We start from the raw sequence: 27515 nt of genomic DNA on the forward strand, positions 1-27515 counted from the left end.
GTTGAAGGCAAGCTCCAAAGTTCCTTTGCAGATCACTGCCAGTAATACCCCCCAAATATCTGCACACAGGCCTTACCAACTGCGAGTTCTCATCACGGTAATTGGCAGCGATATCCTGGTTCTCCATGGCTCCCCCCAGCAGTCCTATGGCGTAGGTGCGCAGGGGCTGTTCTGCTTCTCGAGCCCACTTGAAGAGGTTTTCCATGATTCCTTCCTAATGGCAACAAGCAGACAGGATTAAACCTGAACTCTGGCCTTACCTCTTTTTTTTTTTACACTTTTAGCAAGTCCACCCCCCAAGCCCGTTGGCTCCTGCTGCTGTCGGAGGAGGAGTGGAGGCCAAGCCGCACTGCGTGTGGCAATAGTCGCACAGTGCAGCTTAGGAGCAAGCTCCTTCCCACTTGCAAGCTGCTTGCTTGGGGGGGGGGGGTACTTGAAAGCAGGAGGAGCCAGGAGCGCTGGCAGGGGACCCCAGAAAAGGAGGATTGGGGCTGCTCTGTGCAAAACCATTACAGAACAGGCAAGTATAAGATGTTTGTTATTAAACCACATGCCGACCAGCGCACGACAATATACATCAGCACAATGGCACGGCTGGGCAAATGGGCATACAGGTATGTCCCCTTTAAATCGCGCATTGTGGGCGCGTGCGCGCCCGCCGCGTACTCCCTGACCGTGTCATTGAGTGGCAGAACTGGGAGATGCCTATGTAAACAAGGCATTTCCCTGCTCTGCCTAGCAACATGACAGATCTACTGCTCCCTGTCATCGGGAGCAGTGATCTGTCATGTTCTAGTGAGGCAATCCCCCCCACAGTTAGAATCACTCCCTAGGACACACGTAACTCCTTGAGCGCCCCCTAGTGTTTAACCCCTTCCCTGCCAGTGTCATTTACATAGTACTCAGTGCATGTTTATAGAACTGATCGCTGTATAAATGACAATGGTCCCAAAATAGTGTCAAAAGTGTCTGCCATAATGTCACAGTCAAATAAAAAAAAAAAAAAATTATTAAATAATAAAAATGTCAAATATATCCCCTATTTTGTAGAAGCTATAACTATTGCGCAAACCAATCAATATACGCTTATTGCGATTTTTTTACCAAAATTATGTAGAAGAATAATACATATTGGCCTAAACTGAGAAAGAAATTAGTTTAATATATTTTTTTGGTATTTTGATATTATAGCAAAAAGTAAAAAAAAATTGTTTTTTTTTTTCAAAATTGTCACTCTTTGTTTATAGCGCAAAAAATAAAAACCGTAGAGGTGATCAAATACCACCAAAAGAAAGCTCTATTTGTTGGAAAAAAAGGACGTCAATTTTGTTTGGGCGCAACATCGCACACCCGCGCAATTGTCAGTTAAAGCGACAGTGCCGAATCACAAAAAGTGCTCTGGCCAGGAAGAGGGTAAATCCTTCCGGGGCAGAAGTGGTTAAAAATACTTTATCGTCACTTTAACCACTTCCCGACCGCCGCACGACTATATACGTCCTAAGTTTGAACGGGGATATCGTTGTTATGGCAGCAGCTAGATGCCATAACCCCGGTATCCCCGTTTTCGTGCGGCGGCCGGCTTTCAGATAAAAGTGGTCCCTGCGGCGGATTCGCCGCGAGATTACTTTTATCGATGGCGGGAGAGGGGGCCCCCCCCTCCCGCAGCGATCCGGTGCCCTCCGCCGCTTACCGGAGCCGTCGGTAGCGGCGAAAGCGATCGCGTCCTCTTCCATGGTTTGTCTGGAGACAAGTGAGGCCAAGATGGCGCTCACTCATCTCCATGACACTGCTGGGCGGAAGCGACGTCAAAACGTCACTTCCGTCCACGCCTCTTAAAAGGCATATTTTTTCAAATGTCATTTTTCTAAATGACTTTTTTTTTTTTTTTTTTTTTTTTTTTTATTGCATTTTAGTGTAAATATGAGATCTGAGGTCTTTTTGACCCCAGATCTCATATTTAAGAGGTCCTGCCATGCTTTTTTCTATTACAAGGGATGTTTACATTCCTTGTAATAGGAATAAAAGTGACACAATTTTTTTTTTTTGTTAAAACAGTGTAAAAATAAATAAAATATTGTAAAATAAATAATAAAAAAAAAATTTTTTAAAACCCCCGTCCCGACGAGCTCGCGCGCAGAAGCATACGCGAGTAGCGCCCGCATATGAAAACGGTGGTCAAACCACACATGTGAGGTATCGTCGCGACCGGTAGAGCGAGAGCAATAATTCTAGCCCTAGACCTCCTCTGTAGCGCAAAATATGCAACCTGTAGAATTTTTTAAACGTCGCCTATGGAGATTTTTGAGGGTAAAAGTTTGACGCCATTCCACGAGCGGGCGCAATTTTCAAGCATGACATGTTGGGTATCAATTTACTTGGCGTAACATTATATTTCACAATATAAAAAAAAAATTGGGATAACTTTACTGTTTTATTTTTTTATTCAAAAAAGTGAATTTTTTCCAAAAAAAGTGCGCTTATAAGACCGCTGCGCAAATACGGTGCAAAAAAAAAGTATTGCAATGACCGCCATTGTATTCTCTAGGGTGTTAGAAGAAAAACCATATATAATGTTTGGGGGTTCTAAGTAATTTTCTAGCAGAAAAACCTGTTTTAAACATGTAAACACCTAAAATCCAAAACGAGGCTGGTCCTTAAGTGGTTAAAGCGCAAATCAGATAACACTTGAGGCACGTTGCTGCATGGTTCCCAAATCCCCCTCCCTTCAGGTGTTTTTAAAAAAAAAAAAAAAAAAAAAAAAAAAAAAAAAAAAAAAAAAAGGTATTTCTTGAAAACTGCATGTTTATTGGGGGAGGCAAAAGGTATAATAAAAAGGGAAAAGAAAAAGAAAATATATTATACATACACACTATACCAGATGGAAATTGTATATCACAACAAAACGAAGGATAGAGACCCACCTTCTCCTGGAACACCACGGCTGTTTCCAGACCCGGCATGATATCGAGCAAAAGCCGACAGGCTGCCGTATTCAGAGGCGGCTCCCGACTGGTCATGACATAGGCGTTCACCAGCTAAATAGAAAACAAAAAAATTAGAGAATGAGAGGTACAGACAATATGGAAGCAGCAGGCACAGAGAAAAAAAAAAGTAGATCAAAAAAAGGGGGAAGCCACAAGGAACGCAAGTGATGAGGTTCCTCTAGGATACAATCAGCATCCCGTTGACTCAACACCCCAAACAATGCATACTACGGTTACACACAGGCCTGGAAGCTGACAAAATTATGACAACATTCTTACTTGAAAAACTTTATTCCAAGCAGGATGAAAGCTACCCTTTCATCAAAAAAGGGAGCACATCTATGTTCATAGAGGAAATCCATCCAAATATAACAACATTTGGTTTGGAACCATTGGTTGCAGCATTCTGACATGCGTGTGTGTCTTGTAACCCAGACCCGTTAGAATCCGGGGGTCATGCCAAATATTCCTTTGACTTTTTTGCCTAATAATGATGCTCCTGTATACACCGCAGTCACGTTATACTACTACGAAACCGTATAGCGATATCTGGTTCACGGCATAGTAAACTGTGCTGCATTTTTGAGGGCATGAGGGGGGGGTTGGGCTTGCCATTAAGAATTAAAAGGCACCCCCCGCAGCTCTGATAACTGCGGTACGGTTTTGATGCTGGTGCGGGAAGGCGTTCGATTACACGCATTTCAGCACCCGCATTAAGTGTGAACCAAGCCTATGTTTAATCCTTATGCTACTAGCAATAGGTAGGAAGGTGTATCTTTTTTTTTTTTAAACATTTCTCCACCTGCTTCCTGGCCAAGGCTGAAATTGTGTCCTATATCCCAGGAGGTTTTCATCTATATTATTATTTCATGTTATTCTTTTTAAATATATATACATAAAAACTAAAAAAAAAAAAAACAAACAAAAAAACAAAAATTACTACTCATAATAATCATAAAAATAAAATATTTTTTATGTATTTTAAAACTTTTTTTTTTTTTTTTTTACATACCTTCAGCAGAGCAGTGTCATCATAGTAATCAGAATGTTTTTTTTTTTTCCACACTTTGATTGCTGTTACAGTGATGATCACTGTAAAAGCAATGTTTTTAACTGTCATGAATGGGTTGCATTAATAACAGCTGCGATTACTATTGAGTGCTGCGACTGGTCTCAGCTATCACATGGTACAGGGCGATTGGATTGGCCCAGGTACCATGCGATAGTTATGGGCCAATCACAGCAGCACTACATGAATCACAGCTATTATGAATAAAATTCACTCGTAAAAGCTTTGTTCACATTGTGATCATGTAAAACACATAGGAGGTCACATGTTCCCCTGCGGTGGACACAACGGTCGCGGGAGCGGTGCGGTGCACGCCACTCAGCTGGGCAACATACATGTTCCAGCCTGCCCATGCCGCCCTGCCACAGTAAAATGTATTGTGGCCGGGCAGCAAGTTGGCAAAAGTTAACGAATGCTCAGATATAGTTTACTTCAGCTTTATGTGTTCACTAAAGACTTTAAGAGCCCTTGCACACTGGGGCGGTTTGCAGGCGCTATTGCGCTAATAATAGCGCCTGCAAACCGCCCCAAAAGTGCCGCTGCTTTCATTCCAGGGGCTTGCACACTGGAGCGATGCGCTGGCAGGACGGTAAAAAAAGTCCTGCCAGCAGCATCTTCGGAGCGGTGAAGGAGCGGTGTGTATACCACTCCTTTACCGCTCCTGGCCATTGAAATCAATGGGACAGCGTGGCTATACCGCCGGCAAAGCGCCTCTGCAGAGGCGCTTTGCGGTGGTATTTAACCCTTTCTCGGCTGCTAGCGGGGGGTAATACCGCCCCGCTAGCGGCCGCATACCGGCGGTAAAACGCCGCTAATAATAGCGGCGTTTTACCGCCGACGCCGCTCCCCGCCCCAGTGTGCAAGGGCTCTTAGTGTTTAATGCTTTATTTTTTAATTATTGAATGCTTTTGTTTTCGAGTGACGTCATCCGCGCCTTCTGCGTAGTTCACAGTACCTATGTGGCAGGGGGGAGGATGAGAAAATATGCATTGGAGAGATGTACTGCACATGTTTATATTTTTCCCAGACAATTTTTTTTTTTTTTTTTTTTATTATTTATTGATTTTCTTTCTTTCTTTTTTTTAAAAAAAAAGCCATAAAAACTTACTGCATTCATGAAGTCATCATTCTTAAAGAGAATGCGGAGAAGGTGTCCCAGCATGCAATCGGGGTTTGCCCGTCCTGCAAAATAAAGAAATAAAAAAATAAAAAAAAACAAAAAACAAAAAAAAACAAAAAACAAAAAAAAAACAAAACACAAAAAAAAAAACAAAAAAAACAAAAAAAAAAAAAAAACAAAAACAAAACAAACAAAACAAACAAAACAAACCTGCACCAAGTAACCAATTATCAATCCACATAAAATATAAGATCCTTCCAGGAAAAGTTTATGTTCTCAAACAATTCAGAAAAACTTTTTGAACCCGCCAGATTACAGCTGACCGGGTTCTACATAGAAACTCTGCAAAGTTGGATATATAAAAGAGCGCTCAGCCTTCACAGGACACAATAATACATTTACTGACCCGGGTGTCGGTCATCGAAGGGGTCGGGGTCACCTTTGCGATATTCCTCCGTCTCTTTCTCGATCAGCTCAGCCATTCTAGGAGAGAGAGACAAAGACTAAAATTACAACATATTCTACAACTTATAAAAACAGATCTTCATCAGAGGAATGTGGTTTGTTTTCCTGTGTCTGACTTCTCCCGCTCACCTGGTTAGTATTGGCACCATATCCTGACCTCCGCCATGTCCGCTCTCCCACTGCTCCAGCAGGGCTGTCAGCTCGGACTTGGAGTCCACATATGTCCCCGCGGACGCCATGTCTAGGAACACAAAAAGACAATATACATGTAAAAAATTATGTTGCATCATGAAAGTTCATGGGAATATAATACAATCATATTCTTTAAAGTATGTAAATCCATTAGAAATACTTATTGCAAATAACCATTAAATAAGACCCCAACAATAGCCGGCCATACGGTGCATAATTTCTCTTAAGGCCACGTGATGAAATCTATGAATCTCGCCACCTCTAAAGACTAGTTTCCCTATTGGACAGTTTCAGCATGTGACAAAGCTCTGAAGTCCATTTCTTTTATGAAAGAACACATGGCCAGCATCCCTTTAGATGTGTATGCTCCTCCCTGCTGCCCATTTGGGTGGCACAGACTTTGGTTGTAGCAATCTGTTGATCCGTTGTTAAAGAGGATCTTCAGCCCGGGATGTTCCCCATTAAGGTGAAGCATGTTTTTAATTGCACCATCAGATCTACTTCCGGGACAGATTGCACAGCCAATGACTGCAACATCCAGCAGGTCCCGGAGCCGGCTGCATGCACCCAGAAGCAGCAGCCAGCAGAAGGAGACCAAGACGGTGAAGTGGGACCCCCGCTGTGTGGTACCAGAACAGTGGATCTCTCCACCTCTCCGTCCAATAGTAAAACTAGTCTTCGTTTCAGTATTTGACACAGTTCTGAGCCAAAGCCTTAGATCAGGGGTAGGCAACCTCGCCCCCCCCCCCCCCCCCCAACAAGCTGTGGTGAAAGTACAAATCCCATCATGCCTCTAGTAGTCATGCCTGCGATTGTCAGATGCTTGCAATGTCTCATAGGACTTGTAGCTTCAAAACAGCAGGCGGGCCGAGGTTGCCTAGCTCTGCCTTAGATGAAAGAACACATTGCCAGCATCCCTTTAGACGTGCATGCTCCAGTGGGTCCTATAGACTTTGGCTGTAGCAACCTGACCAGTTCTTAACTCAGTCACCAGCAGTTTCTGGAGCGGCTTGCCTGCACCCGGAAGTAGCAGCCAGCTGAAAAGGACCAGAACAGCAGACAGTGGGACAAATGGATGAACTGTGTAAGTGAGAATGGAGAATGTGCTTTGAAGGGCACTACAGGTAAGTCGGGGGGGGGGGGTGACAAAGGGGGTTGGGAGAGTGGAGTACCGCTTTAATACAACTGGACTGTATAATAAAGAGCCTTCAGTACTACATGTGTGTGCATGTGTACATGTGTGTGCATTCAGGTGGTGAGAACATGCACTCACATGCATTTATTTCACTATAAAGTGATTGCATCATCTGTGTTATGGACAAAACTTTTTTTTACATTGATGGACTTTTAGTCTAAACAGGAACACTTGCACAGAGTCTTTACATAACACACAAATCATGCAGCACAGACAGTCCATGTACCCATCCCTGGATTTCCTTCTGCATGGATAAGAATGAGCTCAGTGTTCACTTTAGTAAACCGTACAGACATAACATTACCGGTCATGTCCTACAGAGGGAGCCACCGAGCACGTGAAAGTGAAAGCACGCTCCCACCTGCTGGCGGAGGAAGAAGTTGTGTAATACTTACACAAGGAAAGGTTCAACGCCGATTATTTGTTCAGGCCCTAAACAAGGAGGGTCAGATCTGATTTGATCCTTAGGCTGTTTAAGCAAACGTTCAGCACTTCTAGACGTTTGGGCACACAAAAACATGAACTCTATTCCTCAACAGCCACAAAGGATATAAATCCACTCTCTGTGTACCAAATACTTATGAAAACAGAAATATTATCTTGTTTAAAAAAAAAAAAAAAAAGTAGCAGTGCACTGTATATATTGTCTGCAGAGGGCAGAGCTGTGGGAGGGGCACAGCAGACTCCACCCACTATAGAAAGTTAGGAGGGGCGGAGACAAGAAAAGCTTCCCTGCAGCAGGAGAGAGAGTAGCAGTGAGCGCAAGGATCAGCGATCGTGTGACCACTGATTGGCTGCCACAATGATCACGACTGGGAGCCATTCCAGCCACCAATCATTAGTGGGGGCGGAGAGGTGCCTTCGACAGCTCGGACTCTGTGCTGGGGGCATGCAGCGTGTGCGCTGTCAGCACAAAAACCATCGCCCACCCAGTGACACACATGAGCACGCCATGTTAAAACTCGCCCTTTTGCTGCCGCACATGTGTGTTATGCAGGGAGCAACAGGTTCATTGAAGGGATTGTTTAAGTTTTCCTCCATATTACATCAAAAAGACCATCCCCCCCCCCCCCCCCCCGACACCCATGGCGGGGCACCTCTCTCTGACACCCATGGCGGGGCACCGTCCCCCCCCCCCCCCAAGACCCCCCCACCGACACCCATGGCGGGGCACCGTCCCCCCCCCCCCCCAAGACCCCCCCACCGACACCCATGGCGGGGCATTGTTCTCCCCCCCCACCGACACCCATGGCGGGGCACCGTTCCCCTCCCCCCCAACCGACCGTCACCCATGGTGGGGCAGTTCCCCTCCCCCCCAACCGACCGTCACCCATGGTGAGTCACTGTTCCCCCCCCCCCACAACCGACCGTCACCCATGGTGAGTCACTGTTCCCCCCCCCCCCAACCGACCTTCACCCATGGTGAGTCACTGTCCCCCCCCCCCCCCCAACCGACCGTCACCCATGGTGAGGCACTGTCCCCCCCCCAACCGACCGTCACCCATGGTGAGGCACTGTTCCCCCCCCCCCAACCGACCGTCACCCATGGTGAGGCACTGTTCCCCCCCCCCAACCGACCGTCACCCATGGTGAGGCACTGTTCCCCCCCCCCAACCGACCGTCACCCATGGTGAGGCACTGTCCCCCCCCCCCCAACCGACCGTCACCCATGGTGAGGCACTGTCCCCCCCCCCAACCGACCGTCACCCATGGTGAGGCACTGTCCCCCCCCAACCAACCGACCGTCACCCATGGTGAGGCACTGTCCCCCCCCAACCGACCGTCACCCATGGTGGGGCACTGTTTCCTCCCCCCCCAACCCGACCATCTCCCATGGTGGGGCACTGTTCTCCCCCCCCCAACCGACCATCTCCCATGGTGGGGCACTGTTCTCCCCCCCCAACCGACCATCTCCCATGGTGGGGCACTGCTCCCTGCCCAAACCGACCGTCACCCATGGTGGGGCACCGTTTCCCCCCCCAACACCCAGGCGGGGCACCCCCCCCCCCCGACACCCATAGCGGGGCACCGTTCCACACACACACACACACACAGCTCCCTCCCACAAAGGGGCACCATCCCTAACCCCACCGAAACCCATGACAGGGCACCGCTCCCTCCCCCCACAAATGACGGGGGCACCGTTCCTCAAGGGTATGTTCAGCAGACCAAAAAAGGAGAGAAGATTTACATACACCAACAATAAACAGTACCTACTACCGGCCTGCAACTTCCAGGAGAGGAATGTTTCGGGGTTTATTGTACACAGGTTTAGCAAGGGAGGAAAAACTTTTACAACCCCCAAAAATTAAAGTCGGGGCACTTGCTGGTGTCTGTGGTGGACAATGCATGACCCCCCCCCCCCAACATGTCCTAGTTCACTTTCACCACTAGATAACACTGAGCATCGGGCTGCTGTGTAATACTGATAAAGGTTCATACACAAAGTACCAATACATGCTGGTCATGTTCCAGTGTTTAGAGAGTAATGGGATTGACCGATCCAGTGATCCGGAGCAAAACTACAACCACCAAACTGATATTTAGGTCAGTCATACACCAAGCAGTGAAGGAGGGGTAAGAATGAAGCCTGAACCTAGAGAGCTGCACCATTCTGACCAAAACGAGAATCAATTTTTTTGCTTAGAATAAAGATCACGATTCTCTCTCCGAAACATCAATTTTCACATTATACAAAAAAATTGGGCTAACTTTACGGTTTCGTCTTTTTAAAACTCATTAAAGTGTATCCCCCCCCCCCCCAAAAAAAAAAATTGCGTTTGAAAGACCACCGTGCAAATACAGTGCGACATAAAATATTGCAACAATCACCATTTTATTCTCTAGGGTCTCTGCTAAAAATATATACGTTTTGGGGTTCTAAGTAATTTTCTAGGAAAAAAAAAAAAAAAATTATTGATTTTAACTTGTAAAACAACAAAATGTCAGAAAAAGGTTTAGTTTTTTTTTTTTTTTAAGAGGAGGTCCGCCCCACCCACGAAAAAAAATTAAGTCAGCAGCTACAAATACTGTAGCTGCCAACTTTTAATATATGGACACTTACAGTATCTCACATAAGTAAGTACACCCCTCACATTTTTTGTAAATCTTTTCTTCTATCTATCTTTTCATGTGACAACACTGAAGAAATGACACTTGTCTACAATGTAAAGTAGTGAGTGTACAGCTTGTATAACAGTGTAAATTTGCTGTCCCCTCAAAATAACTCAACACACAGCCAGTAACAAATTGACAACAAAAGTGAGACCACCTGGATATCTTCATCCAATCCGCCAGACGAATTTAAAAAAAAAAAAAAAATAGGACCACCATCCGCCTGGATTTGATGGACAGGATCGGATAGCAGCGGGCATGTCACCGCTGACATTCGCCACTCCATAGGTTCCGATCAGGTCTACCTGAAGAACTGACAGGCGGACCGGATTGGACAGCCCGTGTGAACAGGGACCTCTCGTCTGATCAATGTTTATAAACAATGTTACTTTATATCTCTCCATCTCCGGTCTGATCAATGTTTATAAACAATGTTACTTTGTATCTCTCCATCTCCGGTCTGATCAATGTTTATAAACAATGTTACTTTGTATCTCTCATCTCCTGTCTGATCAAGGTTTATAAACAATGTTACTTTGTAACCCCTCTGTGCTAACGGAGCACGGATCATGTTCCATTAGCTTCTATCCTGGCTACAACAGCCGGGGAAAATGACAGCTACACCAGGAAGTGACATAATACATAATTTTGCTTCCGTGTTCCTGAGGGGAGAGCAGCATCTCCCTCTATTCCACCTGCTATGCTGGGTCAGTGCCTGCAGGTGGGATAGCAGCAGCCGGGATACAAATGCTTTGTAAAACCTTGCCACACACACACACACACACACACACACACACACACACACACACACACTGCTCTGATACAAGGTGGAGCCCGTGTGTACTGTACAGGGCCGAAGAGACTCCACTGCAGTCCTTGCTTGTCAATATACAAGACTGGCACCCTGTGCAGCAAAGAGGTAACTCCCCCCCACAGCTTCCTTCCAGAGAGGTCAGTAGAGCCCCCCCCCCCCCCCCAGTTGCTCTCATACATTATAAATGATGTGTCTATAGCTCTAGTTCAGCCTGAGAACGCCGTTATTGTTCAGCTGTCAGGTAAGAATGTTTCATACAATTCATGTCTGACACTCACAACAGATGCAGCATAATGACTGAACAGTCCCAGCAGGCGGCACAGAGCAGGGCACAGGGCCCCCCCCTCACATATGTATGTATATCCCCCTCCCCCCCCCTCCACATATGTATGTATGAATGTGTGTGTGTGGTTACCGCAGAAGCACATTTATTTTTAGATCTGCTGAAATATACATTTTAAAAGTTTTCTTACTTGTTTTTCTTTTCTCATTTGATCTCCTACAGAATTACTAAAACATTTTTAAAAAAGTGTTCTGCTGTGGCTAAAAACTTTACTTCAAATCTGTGATTTATTATTATTATTAAGGTCATTTCAGACACTAGATCAGGTTACCAAAAAAAAAAAAAAAAGCCACATTAAAATTAAAGTAAATTAAAAGAAATTTAAAGAAGTACATCAAGAACAAAGAACATTACTAAAAAAACTAAAACAGTGTTTACATTAAATTTAAAAACAAAAAAAAATTATATATATATAAACATACAAGTCGGAAGAAGACCCCCGGAGCTGTCTAATAAATTACTTTAAAAACCTGTGCAGTGTGTTTTTTTTATTGATACTTTTTCCCTAGGTGAATGGGTAGGGGTACCATGTACCCCAATACTCATTCACATAGGGTGGGGGTCTGGGATCTGGGGGCCCCTGGATTCCGATAAGCCCCCCGCCCGCAGACCCCGACAGCCAACGGCCAGGGTTGTCGGGAAGAGGCCCTTGTCCTCATCAACATGGGGACAAGGCGCTTTGGGGTGGGGGGGCCAGCAGGGCGGTCCCTCTCCCAAAGCACCCCCCTCCCCATGTTGAGGGCATGCGGCCTGGTACAGTTCAGGAGGGGGGGGGGGGCGCTCGCCCGTCCCCACCCACTTTCCTGACCGACCGGGCTGCGTGCTCGGATAAGGGTCTGGTATGGATTTTGGGGGGGGGGACCCCACGCCATTTTTTTGGCATAGGGGGTTCCCCTTACAAATCCATACCAGACCTAAGGGCTTGGTATGCCCCTGGGGGGGGGGGGGGAACCCACGCCGGTTTTTTATTTAAAATTTGGCATGGAGTTCCCCCTCAAGATTCATACCAAACAAGTCGGATCCCCGTTCAATACGAGTCGGTACCCTATCGGGTTGCCATGGAAATGGCAAACCGCAGCTAAACGCAACCGCAGCTAATCGCACTGTGCAAATGCAGCTGATCGCAGTGCATGGAGTCTTGAATTTCACAGAAAAAAAAAAAAACATGCTTTTAACTGCGGCAGAATAGCCGTACATGTGAAAAGTGCCTTAACGTGGTTCTAAAACCGCAAGGTTTTTCTTTACCTTAATGCATTCTATACAATAAAGTGGAGTTCCACCCAAAAGTGAAATCTCCACTTCTCTGCCTCCTCCACCATGGCGAGATCACCCGGAAGTTCCCCCCCGCCCCACGTCACCAGGCCATTCAGAAGGCGCTACACGCTTTGCGCATGCGCAGTGGGGAACCGTCGGTTTCCCTTACCACTAATGGTGGTGGCAGCACCCGAGAGCCAATGGAAACCACCTCAGCTGGCGTGGCAGACATTGCTGGATTCCAGGACAGGTAAGTGTCCTAATATTAAAAGCAGTAGCTACAGCGGAACTCCGCTTTAAGGTAAAAAAATAAAACCTTTGCTGCAGGATCGCCCCCTTTTCCTACTTGATACGATCCAGTGAGGTGCACGAGAGCAGCTGCCCTCGCCGCCGTCTCCCTCCTCATTGGGCAGTGCTCATTGGCACCTACTTCTGTCAATCAACTCTAGTAAGGAGGGAGCGGGGGGAGGGGATGGCCGCTAGTCTCACTGTCAGTGCCAATGGATGCAGCAGTGGGGCTCGGGAGCAAGTGCATGCCCCCCCCCCCCCATGGGAATCAATTTCCTACTGGGGGCACCAGCAAAAGAGGGAGGAGCCAGAAGTGCTGGCGGGAGACCCGAGAACAGGAGGATCAGAGCCGCTCTGTGCAATTCTACTGTACAAAGAATGTATAGTCCTGTTTGTTAAAAATAAAAAAAAAAAATAATTAAAAAAAAAAAAATTGCCAGCAGATTGGAACCTCTTGGATCACTTTTAGTTTGCTTTAAAGTTAGAACTAAAAAGGCAAAACCACTTTTTTTTTTTTTTGTCAATTTCAGAGTAAAAAGCGGGGTTATAACCCCCCCCACCCCACCCAGACCAATTATCAGCACTGTCACTCTTTGAATGACAATTACTCAGTCATGTAACACTGTACTCAAATGAAATTTTTATCATTTAATTTTCCACACAAATTGAGCTTTCTTTTGGTGGTATTTAACCGTTTGCCGACCGCCGCACAAAACACTTCTGTCGGCAGAATGGCGCGGACAGGTACGTCCCTTTAAATTTGCCGCTATGTGGTCGCGCGCGCGACCCTGCCGCGACCTCCGTAAGTGTGATCGCGGGTCCTGCGGACTCGATGTCAACAAGCATTTCCTCGTTCTGCCTAATGACACTGAGCACAGCTGCCTGTAATCGGAAGCGGTGATCAGTGACGTGTCACACGTAGCCCCTCCCAGTTAGAATCACTCCCTAGGACACACTTAACCGCTACAGCGCCACCTAGTGGTTAACCCCTTCACTGCCAGTCACATTTACACAGTAATCAGTGCATTTTTAATCGCACTGATCGCTGTATAAATGACAATGGTCCTAAAATAGCGCCAAAAGTGTCCGATCTGTCTGCCGCAATGTCACAGTCACGATAAAAAAAAAAACAAAAAAAAAACAAAAACTGATCACTGCCATTACTAGTCAAAAATAAATAAATATAAATGCCATAAATCTATCCCCTATTTTGTAGACGCTATAACTTTTGCGCAAACCAATCAATAAACGCTTATTGCGATTTTTTTTTTTTTTACCAAGAATATGTATCGACCTAAACAGAGGGAAAAAATAATATTTTTTTGGGGGGGGCGGATATTTATTATAGCAAAAAGTAAAAAATAATGCGTTTTTTCAAAATTTTCGCTTTTTTTGTTTATAGCGCAAAAAATAAAAACCGCAGAGGTGATCAAATACCACCAAAAGAAAGCTCTATTTGTGGGAGAAAAAAAAAAAAAAAAAAATGATGTCAATTTTGCTCGGGAGCCACGTCGCACGACCGCGCAATTGTCAGTTAAAGCGACGCAGTGGCGAATCGCAAAAAGTGCTCTGGTCTTCGGCCAGCCAATTTGTCCGGGGCTTTGCTAAAAAAAAAAAAAAAAAAAAATTTTGCAAACAGGTAATTTTTTCTCCTTCATTGATATTCGCTGATGAGGCTGCACTGATAAGGCGGCTCTGATTGGTGACATTTATAGTTGGCACAGATGACTCTGCAGAGCCTCTCCACGATCGGGACTGTTGTCCCTCTCACAGCCGCCGGTGATCGGCTTTTTTTTTTTATTCTCCTCACGCTGGTAGCGCGAGGAGAAAAAAAAATAGCCGATTACCGGCTCTGTTTACATCACATGATCAGCTGTCATTGGCTGACAGCTGATCATGTGGTAAAGGGGTCGGGATCGACCCCCGATCTGCGATCAGCCGAGTCTCAGACTGGCTGATCACAGAGCATGCAGGGGGCGCGCAGGCCGCTCGAGCACGGGAGGACGTCAATTGACGCCGTCCCGGCAAAGTAGGTCCGCGCTGCAGCCGTCATTCGGCTATAGCGCGGACGGGACGCAGAACTCCAGGCTAGGAGCTGAATATACAGGGGGACCTGCTCTGCCTGCCAAAGGATTTGTATTTCTGATCCATCAGTCCTGACATTCACACAACAATCACGTAGGAGAACGGTTTTCACCAGAACAGGTGTCCCCATTGGAAGATTTCTCTCTTGCTTCCTGTTCTGGTGACAACTCAAAAAAAAAAAAAAAAAACACACACATTGGATTTTCCATCTTTCTGTACCAATGACAAAAATCACCAGAAGGGATACAGACAGCAAAAAAAAAAAAAAAAAAAAAACAGTTTCTAAACCTGCTGTTTTCAATCACATTTTTTTTTTTTTTTAAATCAAATTTTAAAATGTAAAAGATTTATTTATTTTTTTGGTTTACAAGTACAGAATGACATGGAGACAAACCGTCATACAAAATAGAACTAAAAGTTGAAAATATTAAAAAAAAAAAAAAAAAAAAAAAAACTAACAAGGAGCAACAAAAAAAATACAGCACTAAACCCACAAGTTTTTCAATATAAATTAAAAAAGTATAACCAAAAAGGAGAAACTAAAACCATTCAAAACCAAAACTTATGTTTTTAGTTTTGAATGGAGAGGGATTAGAACCCTTGCCATGTTTCTATTGCTGTCTGTGCCCCGGTAAGGGAGATTCACACACATATTTCTATGACAACTTATAACATTTGATACTATTTATTTTTGCTCCGTATTCCAAATGCTTTTTTTTTTTTTTAAACATGTGACCAGCAGCAGAGAACTAGAAGCTCCTACTTCTGTTTCCCTGCAGACCGGCTTGGAGAGAGCTGGGTCATGTGACAGCTGGGTCATGTGACAGCTGGGTATCCAATAGGAAAAAAAAAAAAAAAGGTACTTGGAATTTTTTTTTCTTTTTTTTTTTATTAAAATAATTACAGTGTACAGAAATAGAAGAGACAATGTCATTACACAGCGTGTGTTCAGTATCACCAACAACCTACTCCCAAATGCACCATCATTAAAAGCCGGAATGATGATTTGCAACAATTACCGTTTGCACGACAAATCTGAGTCAGACTCAAAAACAAAACAAGATAATAGTAACACACTGAGCTGATAATACGTGTAATAAATGCATTTAGTTAGGGCTGCAACTAACGATTATTTTCATAATCGATTAATCGACCGATTATTTTTTCGATTAATCGGATAAAATCAGAAAAAAAACGTAATGTGTCATTTTTTTGGTTTATTTAAAAGTAATGATGAAAAAACTGAGTGTTACACTCAAACTGCAGCATAACAAACGTTTAACATTAACATTACACAACTTTGCAGTAGTACAAAAACAACAAATATTCTGAAAAGAGGTGAACTATAACTGTTCAAGAAACTTTGTGTTTGAATGTAAAAAAGTTAACATGTTAACATGCTCGGGGCTCCCGGGAACAGCAATGATGGGGCATTATAACTCCCAGGAACAGCAATGATGGGGCATTATTCCTCCAGGGAACAGCAATGATGGGGTGCTATTCCTCACGGGAACACTAATGATGGGGTGCTATTCCTCCCAGGAACACCAATGATGGGGCACTATTTCTCCCGGGAACACCAATAAATGGGCACTATTCCTCCCAGGAACACCAATGATGGGGCACTATTCCTCCCAGGAACACTAATGGTGGGACACTATTCCTCCCAGGAACACCAATAATGGGACACTATTCCTCCCAGGAACACCAATAATGGGGCACGATTCCTCCCAGGAACACCAATGATGGGGCACGATTCCTCCCAGGAACACCAATGATGGGGCACTATTCCTCCGGGAACACCAATGATGGGGCACTATTCCTCCGGAACCACCAATGATGGGGCACTATTCCTCCAGGAACACCAATGAGGGGGCACTATTCCTCCAGGAACACCAATGAGGGGGCACTATTCCTCCAGGAACACCAATGAGGGGGCACTATTCCTCCGGAACCACCAATGAGGGGGCACTATTCCTCCGGGAACACCAATGAGGGGGCACTATTCCTCCGGGAACACCAATGATGGGGCACTATTCCTCCGGGAACACCAATGATGGGGCACTATTCCTCCGGGAACACCAATGATGGGGCACTATTCCTCCGGGAACACCAATGATGGGGCACTATTCCTCCGGGAACACCAATGATGGGGCACTATGACTATTCCTCCGGGAACACCAATGATGGGGCACTATTCCTCCGGGAACACCAATGATGGGGCACTCTTCTCCCCCTTCCAGGAACACCAATAGGGCACTATTTCCCCCAATCCCAGGAAACAATTTGGGGCACTACTATTCTACCCACCCCCCCAGAACACCTATAAAGGCCCCCCCCCCCAGTAATACTAGGATGGGGTACTGGTCATAAACATTTATCATAAATGTACTGTGTGTGTATTTTACATTAACTGTTGGCTACCTTCGTTTCGGTGTGCACTGTGATCGCCAGCTCAGCTCCCCTCACAGCTGCTTCTCGCCTCTCTGTTCCCTCGAGGCAGCAGCGGGCGGGGCTGAGAAGTTCAGTGGGGAGCTGACGTCAAAAGGGGGAGGTGCGGACGTGCCTCGTCAAAGGGCGGCGCCTTGTACATAGTAAGACGAGCGGCGCGGACGTGCGGCGCGGACATGCGGCGTCATACAACGGCGCCTTGTACACAGTCGGACGGGGGGGGGTTTTAAACGGACGGACGGGCGGACGGAAGGTGCGGATCAACTAATCGATAATGAAAATCGTTGACAACGATTTTCATTATCGATTATTATCGATAATATCGATTAATCGTTGCAGCCCTACATTTAGTATCAGAATACATTTTGTCATCTCGGGTTACTTTTTGCTACAATGACATGCGGGCCAAGCTGTCCAGCAGAAAGGACAGTGACGAGGGCCGGGAAAAGGACGACACCGGCAGAGCAGGCTTTCTTTTTTTTGGGAGGGGGTTCGATTTAGGCCATGTAAATGAAGCAGACTGTTGTATACATAACCCCCCCCCCCCCCGTGTCAGTTTGTCCCACCCCCTGTCACTGTCGTCTGCCTGTGATTGAGGAATTCCTAGGCAGCTTTGTATTCTACCATTGAATACAAAGCTTACTCTGATTGGCCGAGTTGGAGAGGTGGGCCAATGATGCCATTGCTCTCTGACTCAACCACTCAAGAGGCCATTCATAGGCAGCTTTGTATTCTCTCACCGACTACAAAGCTTCTACCGATTTGCTAAGTTGAGCCAATGACATCACGATCTCCGACTCGGCCATTCCTAGGCAGCTTTGTATTCCCATCAATAAATATAAACGTCTCTCCGATTTTCCAAGTTGGAGAGGTGGGCCAATGATATCATGATCTCAATCAGAGGAAGCTTTGTATTCATTGATAGAAATACAAAGTCGCCTAGGAATGGCTGAGCACCGCTCAGACTGATGCGGTTTTGGAGGGAGACGGGAAGGTCTCATCTCACTGCTGTATACTGTATGGAGATGAGGTCACATACAGTATATTCAGCACACCCAGCGGGGCTCACATGTTAATGTAGCAGATAGTTGGGCCAAACTATTAAAAGTAAAGCTGGAGATCGGCTTTAATTACCCCGGACACAGCAGCAGATGTCAAAGACCCCCCTCCCCCCATATAGTGCTCTGTTTTTACCCCACAATAAAAAACTGTCATTCTACACATAGCAACAAGCAGAAATCACTGCAAATCCTTATGGGCCGGTCCCCCCTCCCCCAACACTGGTTGTCACATCTGCCCCCCCCCCCCCCCCCCCCCCAAGTCTCCCATTATGGCAGTTCACGTCTTACACCCCCCATGTGTGTCCTCCAACACCAGATCCCTTCCTATAGCTGTTCTCTCCCTCACATGTCCTCATATTGGTCTCCTGTCCTCTCTGTATATGGTGGTCTCTACCCCCCCCCCCCCCATTTGTCCCATCCTCTCTGTATATGGTGGTCTCCCCCCCCCCCCCTATTTGTCCTGTCCTCTCTGTATATGGTGGTCTCCCCCCCCCCCCCATTTGTCCTGTCCTCTCTGTATATGGTGGTCTCTACCCCCATTTGTCCTGTCCTCTCTGTATATGGTGGTCTCCCCCCCCCCCCATTTGTCCTGTCCTCTCTGTATATGGTGGTCTCCCCCCCCCATTTGTCCTGTCCTCTCTGTATATGGTGGTCTCCCCCCCCCCCATTTGTCCTGTCCTCTCTGTATATGGTGGTCTCCCCCCCCATTTGTCCTGTCCTCTCTGTATATGGTGGTCTCCCCCCCCCCCATTTGTCCTGTCCTCTCTGTATATGGTGGTCTCCCCCCCCCCCATTTGTCCTGTCCTCTCTGTATATGGTGGTCTCCCCCCCCCCATTTGTCCTGTCCTCTCTGTATATGGTGGTCTCTACCCCCATTTGTCCTGTCCTCTCTGTATATGGTGGTCTCCCCCCCCCCATTTGTCCTGTCCTCTCTGTATATGGTGGTCTCCCCCCCCTTATTTGTCCTGTCCTCTCTGTATATGGTGGTCTCCCCCCCCCCCATTTGTCCTGTCCTCTCTGTATATGGTGGTCTCCCCCCCCTTATTTGTCCTGTCCTCTCTGTATATGGTGGTCTCTACCCCCCCCCCCCCCCCATTTGTCCCATCCTCTCTGTATATGGTGGTCCCCCCCCCCCCCTATTTGTCCTGTCCTCTCTGTATATGGTGGTCTCCCCCCCCCCCATTTGTCCTGTCCTCTCTGTATATGGTGGTCTCCCCCCCCCCCCATTTGTCCTGTCCTCTCTGTATATGGTGGTCTCTACCCCCATTTGTCCTGTCCTCTCTGTATATGGTGGTCTCTACCCCCATTTGTCCTGTCCTCTCTGTATATGGTGGTCTCCCCCCCCCCCATTTGTCCTGTCCTCTCTGTATATGGTGGTCTCCCCCCCCTTATTTGTCCTGTCCTCTCTGTATATGGTGGTCTCCCCCCCCTTATTTGTCCTGTCCTCTCTGTATATGGTGGTCTCCCCCCCCCATTTGTCCTGTCCTCTCTGTATATGGTGGTCTCCCCCCCCCCATTTGTCCTGTCCTCTCTGTATATGGTGGTCTCCCCCCCCCATTTGTCCTGTCCTCTCTGTATATGGTGGTCTCCCCCCCCCCATTTGTCCTGTCCTCTCTGTATATGGTGGTCTCCCCCCCCCATTTGTCCTGTCCTCTCTGTATATGGTGGTCTCCCCCCCCCATTTGTCCTGTCCTCTCTGTATATGGTGGTCTCCCCCCCCATTTGTCCTGTCCTCTCTGTATATGGTGGTCTTCTCGGTGTCTCCCTCTTATAATATGGAGGCAGTCTGTCTCCCCCCCCCCCCATGTCCTCTCTGTATATAACATATCTCGGTGCCCCCATCCTCTATGATGGGATTCTCTCCCCTGTATTGTTCTCCCTCATTCTGTACTGTCAGTCCCTCCTCCTGTCCTCCTATTGTCTGCCGGCTCCATGTCCCTCCTCCTCACACCGGCTGTCACCTCGGGCTCTCCCGGTCCCACCCCCTCAGTCCGGTCCGCCGTCTCTCACCCCGGGCCGCGGTTCTCTCTGTGTCTCTCACGCTCTCTCAGGCTCTCCGTCGCTCGCTTTACACGTCACTACCCGCGCGTCTTCCCCTTTCCCTCCACACACCGAGCCCCGCCCCCTCTAGGGCCCCCCCTTCCCGGCGCCGCGAGGCATGCTGGGGAATGTAGTAGCCAGGGTACGCGCGGCGGCCATCTTCTGAGGAGCACGGAGGGAAGGCTCACTGTGATTGGCGGGTGAGCGCAGTGGTGGGCGGTGGCTATCTTGTGCTGGGCGGGCAGATGGAGAGAACTTGATGGTGATTGGTGGGTGGAATGACAGCAGCGGAGGAGGGGGAGAACCAGTCAGATCACGTGATCCCCTCTCCCCCCCGCCTTTGTCACTGACAGCATTGTGCGAGACCGTCCAACCAATCAGAGACAGCTCTTCCTCCTGCGACCCCGCCTACCAAGCTTAGTACCGCCCCCAGTAATAATAACCCCCAGCACCAGAATGCCACTTACAGTACATTGGTGGCCATTGGATGGAATATTCCTTACATTGGTGATCAGTGAGAAGAATGTCCCTTACATTGGTGATCAGTGAGAAGAATGTTCCTTACATTGGTGATCAGTGGGAAGAATGTTCCTTACATTGGTGATCAGTGAGAAGAATGTTCCTTACATTGGTGATCAGTGAGAAGAATGTTCCTTACATTGGTGATCAGTGAGAAGAATGTTCCTTACATTGGTGATCAGTGAGAAGAATGTTCCTTACATTGGTGATCAGTGGGAAGAATGTTCCTTACATTGGTGATCAGTGAGAAGAATGTTCCTTACATTGGTGATCAGTGAGAAGAATGTTCCTTACATTGGTGATCAGTGAGAAGAATGTTCCTTACATTGGTGATCAGTGAGAAGAATGTTCCTTACATTGGTGGTCAGTGGGAAGAATGTTCCTTACATTGGTGATCAGTGGGAAGAATGTTCCTTACATTGGTGATCAGTGAGAAGAATGTTCCTTACATTGGTGATCAGTGAGAAGAATGTTCCTTACATTGGTGATCAGTGGGAAGAATGTTCCTTACATTGGTGATCAGTGAGAAGAATGTTCCTTACATTGGTGATCAGTGAGAAGAATGTTCCTTACATTGGTGATCAGTGAGAAGAATGTTCCTTACATTGGTGATCAGTGAGAAGAATGTTCCTTACATTGGTGATCAGTGGGAAGAATGTTCCTTACATTGGTGATCAGTGGGAAGAATGTTCCTTACATTGGTGATCAGTGAGAAGAATGTTCCTTACATTGGTGATCAGTGAGAAGAATGTCCCTTACATTGGTGATCAGTGAGAAGAATGTTCCTTACATTGGTGATCAGTGAGAAGAATGTTCCTTACATTGGTGATCAGTGAGAAGAATGTTCCTTACATTGGTGATCAGTGAGAAGAATGTTCCTTACATTGGTGATCAGTGGGAAGAATGTTCCTTACATTGGTGATCAGTGAGAAGAATGTTCATAAACAACAAAGAAAGGTTACACTACACCAAATTCAAGGGTTTGTAAGCCCTCATGTTTTTTCACCTTAATGCATCCTAAGAAATGACACTTGTCTACAATGTAAAGTAGTGAGTGTACAGCTTGTATAACAGTGTAAATTTGATGTCCCCTCAAAATAACTCAACACACAGCCATTAATGTCTAAACCGCTGGCAACAAAAGTCAGTACACCCCTAAGTGAAAATCTCCAAATTGGGCCCAAAGTGTCAATATTTTGTGTGGCCACCATTATTTTCCAGCACTGCCTTAACCCTCTTGGGCATGGAGTTCACCAGATCTTCACAGGTTGTCACTGGAGTCCTCTTCCCCTCCTCCATGATGACATCACAGAGCTGGTGGATGTTAGAGACCTTGCCCTCCTCCACCTTCCATTTGAGGATGCCTCACAGATGATCAATAGGGTTTAGGTCTGGAGACATGCTTGGCCAGTCCATCACCTTTACCCTCAGCTTCTTTAGCAAGGCAGTGGTCATCTTGGAGGTGTATTTGGGGTCATTATCATGTTGGAATACTGCCCTGCGGCCCAGTCTCTGAAGGGAGGGGATCATGCTCTGCTTCAGTATGTCACAGTACATGTTGGCATTCATGGTTCCCTCAATGATCTGTAGCTCCCCAGTGCCGGCAGCAGTCATCCAGCCCCAGACCATGACACTCCCACCACCATGCTTGACTGTAGACAAGACACACTTGTCTTTGTACTCCTCACCTGGTTGCCCCCACACACGCTTGTCACCATCTGAACCAAATAAGTTTATCTTGGTCTCATCAGACCACAGGACATGGTTCCAGTAATCTATGTCCTTAGTCTGCTTGTCTTCAGCAAACTTCAGACTTTCTTGTGCATCATCTTTAGAAGAGGCTTCCTTCTGGGACGACAGCCATGCAGACCAATTTGATGCAGTGTGCGGCGTATGGTCTGAGCACTGACAGGCTGACCCCCCACCCCTACAACCTCTGCAGCAATGCTGGCAGCGCTCATACGTCTATTTCCCAAAGACAACCTCTGGATATGACGCTGAGCACGTGAACTCAACTTCTAATTCATCCCAAAGGTGTTCTAGGGTGAGGTTGGGACTCTGTGCAGGCCAGTCAAGTTCCTCCACCCCAAACTCAGTCATCCATGTCTTTATGGATCTTGCTTTGTGCAGCTATGGGATGAATTAGAGCAGAGACTGCGAGCCAGGCCTTCTCATCCAACATCAGTGCCTGACCTCACAAATGCTCTTCTGGAAGAATGGTCAAACATTCCCATAGACACACTCCTAAACCTTGTGGACGGCCTTCCCCGAAGAGTTGAAGCTGTTATATTTTTTTTTTCATATACATTCTTGGTTTTGCTTTCCAGTAGTTAAGGACAGTACAAGTTGCCATTTCAAGACAAAGCTATTAGAAAGTACAATATCTACAAAGTATTTCACATCTTGGCAATCCTAAGGACGGTCATTTAGTATCATTATAAACATTACATGATGGACGATGCATCAGCCATAGCCTATATCAAATGGACCTTAGGATCGGGAAGTCGTTCTTCTGAAGGGGGAAGGGTCGATTGGTAAGTATGACTCTTGGCCTTTGCATAGTCATACGTTGCATCTGGAAAGTATTCACAGCACTTCACTTTTTCCACATTTTGTTATGTTACAGCTTTATTCCAAAATGGATTAAATAGATTATTTTTCTCAAAATTCTACAAACAATACTCCATAATGACAACGTGAAAGAAGTTTGACATCTTTGCAATTTTTTTAAAAGTAAAAAATGAAAAAAAATTCCATGTACGTAAAGCAGTGTAAAAATTTCAAGTCCTGAGCAAATAGCCAGGCTTTAAAGGGGTTGTAAACCCTCGTGCATCCTATGCATTAAGATAAAAAAACTTCTGGCAGTCACCGGCCCCCCAGCTGCCCCCCCCGTTTTACTTACCTGAGCCCTGTATTTCCCTCGGCGGAGACGCGCTGTCCCTCTCTGCACGGGGTCCCGGCTCTTGATTGGATAGATTGATAGCAGCACAGCCATTGGCTCCCACTGCTGTCAATCAAATCCAATGACGCGGGCACCCGGGGGGGGGGGGGCGGGGCCGAGTCCGGCATTCGTGTCTATGGACGCCGGACGCCGCATGATGGACCCGGGAGCATGCCCGCAAGGTAACCCCTCCCGGGCGAGCACTTCTATTAGGGTAGGGATATGCAATTAGCGGACCGCTAATTGCACATCCCTGCCCTATGGGGTTATCTGATGCGGGCAGGAGCCGTGAGAGCCGCCGAGGGACCCCAGAAGTCGAGGATTGGGGCCACTCTGTGCAAAACTAGCTGCACAGTGGAGGCAAGTATGATATGTGTGTTATTTTAAATAAAATTTAAAAACGAGCCTTTACAATCACTTTAAGAGTTGCCCCATCCAACCCCGCCCTGCCCCTAAAGACACCCTCATAACTTATCTCATGAAATGACACTTAAAATGTTTTATGCAGTATTAAGTTCCAAAAATAAATATTAACAAATTTATCAGTGCCCAGCAATGCAGCCTCACCTGTGCCCATCAGTGCAGCCTCACTGCTCATCAATGCAGCCTCACCTATGCCCAACAAAGCAGTCTCACTGCTCATCAATGCAGCCTCACCTATGCCCAACAAAGCAGTCTCACTGCTCATCAATGCAGCTTCACCTATGTCCATCAATACAGCCTCCCCTGTGCCCAACCATGCCGCTTCACCTGCGCAGGGGAGGAGAGGAAGAGGATTGCCGGCCGGATTATCAGAGAGCGGGCGAACGTTGCCGTAACAGCTTTCATTTGAATTGCTGAGTGTTCCCCACGTTCACCGTCACATACAGCCCCACCTCCTGGCCTGAGTCTCCTCCTCTCTCTTCCCCTGGGCGATCGCTGGGAGAAGGGCTCCTATGCAACCCCTGCTGGCAGTGCTCCCCCCCTCCGAGGCAGTCCACACTCGCCAGCCATCATTTTCCACTCGCAAAATGCGAGTGGAAATTTTCACGGCTCCATAAGTATTCACAGCCTTTGCAATGACACTCAAAATTGAGCTCAGGTACCTCCTGTTTCCACTGATCATCCTTGAGATGTTTCTACAACTTGATTGGAGTCCACCTGTGGTAAATTCAGTTGATTGGACATGATTTGGAAAGGCACACACCTGTCTATAGAAGGTCCCACAGTTATCAGTGCATTTCAGAGCACAAACCAAGCCATGAAGTCCAAGAAATTGTCTGTGGACCTCCGAGACAGGATTGTATGGAAGCACAGATCTGGGGAAGGGTGCAGAAAAATTTCTGCAGCATTGGAGGTCCCAATGAGCACAGTGGCCTCCATCATCCGTAAATGGAAGGAGTTTGGAACCACCAGGACTCTTCCTAGAGCGGGCCGCCTGGCTAAACTGAGCGATCGAGGGAGAAGGGCCTTAGTCAGGGAGGTGACCAAGAACCTGATGGTCACTCTGACAGAGCTCCAGCATTTCTCTGTGGAGCGAGAACCTTCCAGAGGAACAACCATCTCTGCAGCACTCCACCAATCAGGCCTGTATGGTAGAGTGGCCAGACGGAAGTCACTCCGTAATAGGCACATGACAGCCCACCTGGAGTTTGCCAAAAGGCACCTGAAGGACTCTCAGACCATAACAAACAAAATTCTCTGGTCTGATGAAACACGGATTGAACTCTTTGGCCTGAATGGCAAGCATCTTGTCTGAAGGAAACCAGGCACCACTCATCATCTGGCCAATACCATCCCTATAGTGAAGCATGGTGGTGGCAGCATCATGCTGCAGCAATGTTTTTCAACGGCAGGAACTGGGAGACTAGTCAGGATCGAGGGAAAGATGAATGCAGCAATGTAAAGAGACATCTTGGATAAAAACCTGCTCCAGAGCACTCTGGACCGCAGACTGGGGGCGAAGGTTCATCTTCCAACAGGATAATGACCCTAAGCACACAGCCAAGAAAACAAAGGAGTGGCTACGGGAAAACTGTGTGAATGTCCTTGAGTGGCCCAGCCAGAGCTCAGACTTGAACCTGATTAAACATCTCTGGAGAGATCTCAAAATGGCTGTGCCCTGACGCTCCCCATCCAACCTGATGGAGCTTGAGAGGTTCTGCGAAGAAGAATGGCAGAAACTGCCCTGAAATAGGTGTGCCAAGCTTGTAGCATCATAATCAAAAAGACTTGAGGCCGTAATTGTTGCTTCAACAAAGTATTGAGCATGGGATTTTTTCATTTTTAATACATTTGCAGAGATTTCAAACAAAGTTCTTCCATGTTGTCATTATGGGGGATTGTTTGTAGAATTTTGAGGAAAATAATGAATTCAATCCATTTTGGAATAAGGCTGTAATATAGCAAAATGTGGAAAATGTGAAGCGCTGTGAATACCTTCCGGATGTACTGTATGACAAAGCAGAAAAGGTAACAATTGGGGGGGGGGGGGGGTTGTCAGTGCTCAATGAAGTCAAGGGGTGCACTTTCGTTTTTAACATTCCCTTTGGACTACTTCTAGGTTACCCCATGTGATAGAGCGCTGCCTTGTGTCCAGCCTTCCACCAAGACTTCCTCTGTACTGTGTGCCTGTATTCCGGAACAACAAAGTCATATTGAACACCAAGATCCCTGGTTTGCAGATTTTCATGTCTGCAGTCTCTGACCACCTCTTGTATCATGTCTGCAGTCTCTGATCACCTCTTGTATCAGGTCTGCAGTCTCTGACCATCAGTTGTATCATGTCTGAAGTCTCTGACCATAAGTTGTATCATGTCTGCAGTCTCTTCTATCATGCATGCAGTCTCTGACCATCAGATGTATCATGTCTCCATTCTCTGACCACCTCTTGTATCACGTCTGCAGCCTCTGACCACCTCTTGTATCAGGTCTGCAGTCTCCAGTCTCTGACCATCAGTTGTATCATGTCTGCAGTCTCTGACCATCAGTTGTATCATGTCTGCAGTCCCTGACCATCAGTTGTATCATGTCTGCAGTCCCTGACCATCAGTTGTATCATGTCTGCAGTCTCTTCTATCATGTCTGCAGTCTCTGACCACCTCTTGTATCATGTCTGCAGTCTCTGACCATCAGTTGTATTATGTCTGCAGTCTCTGACCATCAGTTGTATCATGTCTGAAGTCTCTGACCATCAGTTGTACCATGTTTGCAGTCTCTTCTATCATGCATGCAGTCTCTGACCATCAGATGTATCATGTCTCCATTCTCTGACCATCTCTTGTATCATGACTGCAGTCTCTACCCACCTCTCATATCATGTCTGCAGTCCTTGACCATTTCCTGTACCATGTCTGGAGGCTCTGACCATCTTCTGTACCATATACGCAGTCTCTGACCATCTCTCATTTTATGTCCATAGTCTTTGACTATATACTGTTGTGTGTCCGCTGTCTCTAACACTGAACATTCACAGAATTTTATGTGTGGCCCTTTGGTGATGTCGGGGGCCGCACTTGAGCCGCAACCCCCCCAATATCAATAAAGTTGACCACCACTGCCCAAGAGTAACAATTTCAGGAGCCTTGGATTAGTAAAACAT

At 46.8% G+C, this 27515-nt stretch overlaps 1 protein-coding gene across 1 annotated transcript in view; it reads right to left on the bottom strand.

Annotated features, from left to right (window-relative positions):
* DCAF1 (DDB1 and CUL4 associated factor 1) overlaps nucleotides 1-20572 on the bottom strand; it is a 67478-nt gene extending 46906 nt beyond the window's left edge. The window contains 6 exon segments of the mRNA XM_073591639.1: nucleotides 77-214; nucleotides 2922-3035; nucleotides 5162-5235; nucleotides 5580-5656; nucleotides 5768-5879; nucleotides 20446-20572. Of these exon segments, the coding sequence (XP_073447740.1) occupies nucleotides 77-214; nucleotides 2922-3035; nucleotides 5162-5235; nucleotides 5580-5656; nucleotides 5768-5877 (513 nt within the window). The 5' untranslated portion in view covers nucleotides 5878-5879; nucleotides 20446-20572.
* Between the last annotated feature and the right edge of the window lie 6943 nt (nucleotides 20573-27515).

This window comes from Aquarana catesbeiana, linkage group LG07, assembly GCF_042186555.1.
Source record: "Aquarana catesbeiana isolate 2022-GZ linkage group LG07, ASM4218655v1, whole genome shotgun sequence".
Lineage (NCBI taxonomy): Eukaryota > Metazoa > Chordata > Amphibia > Anura > Ranidae > Aquarana > Aquarana catesbeiana.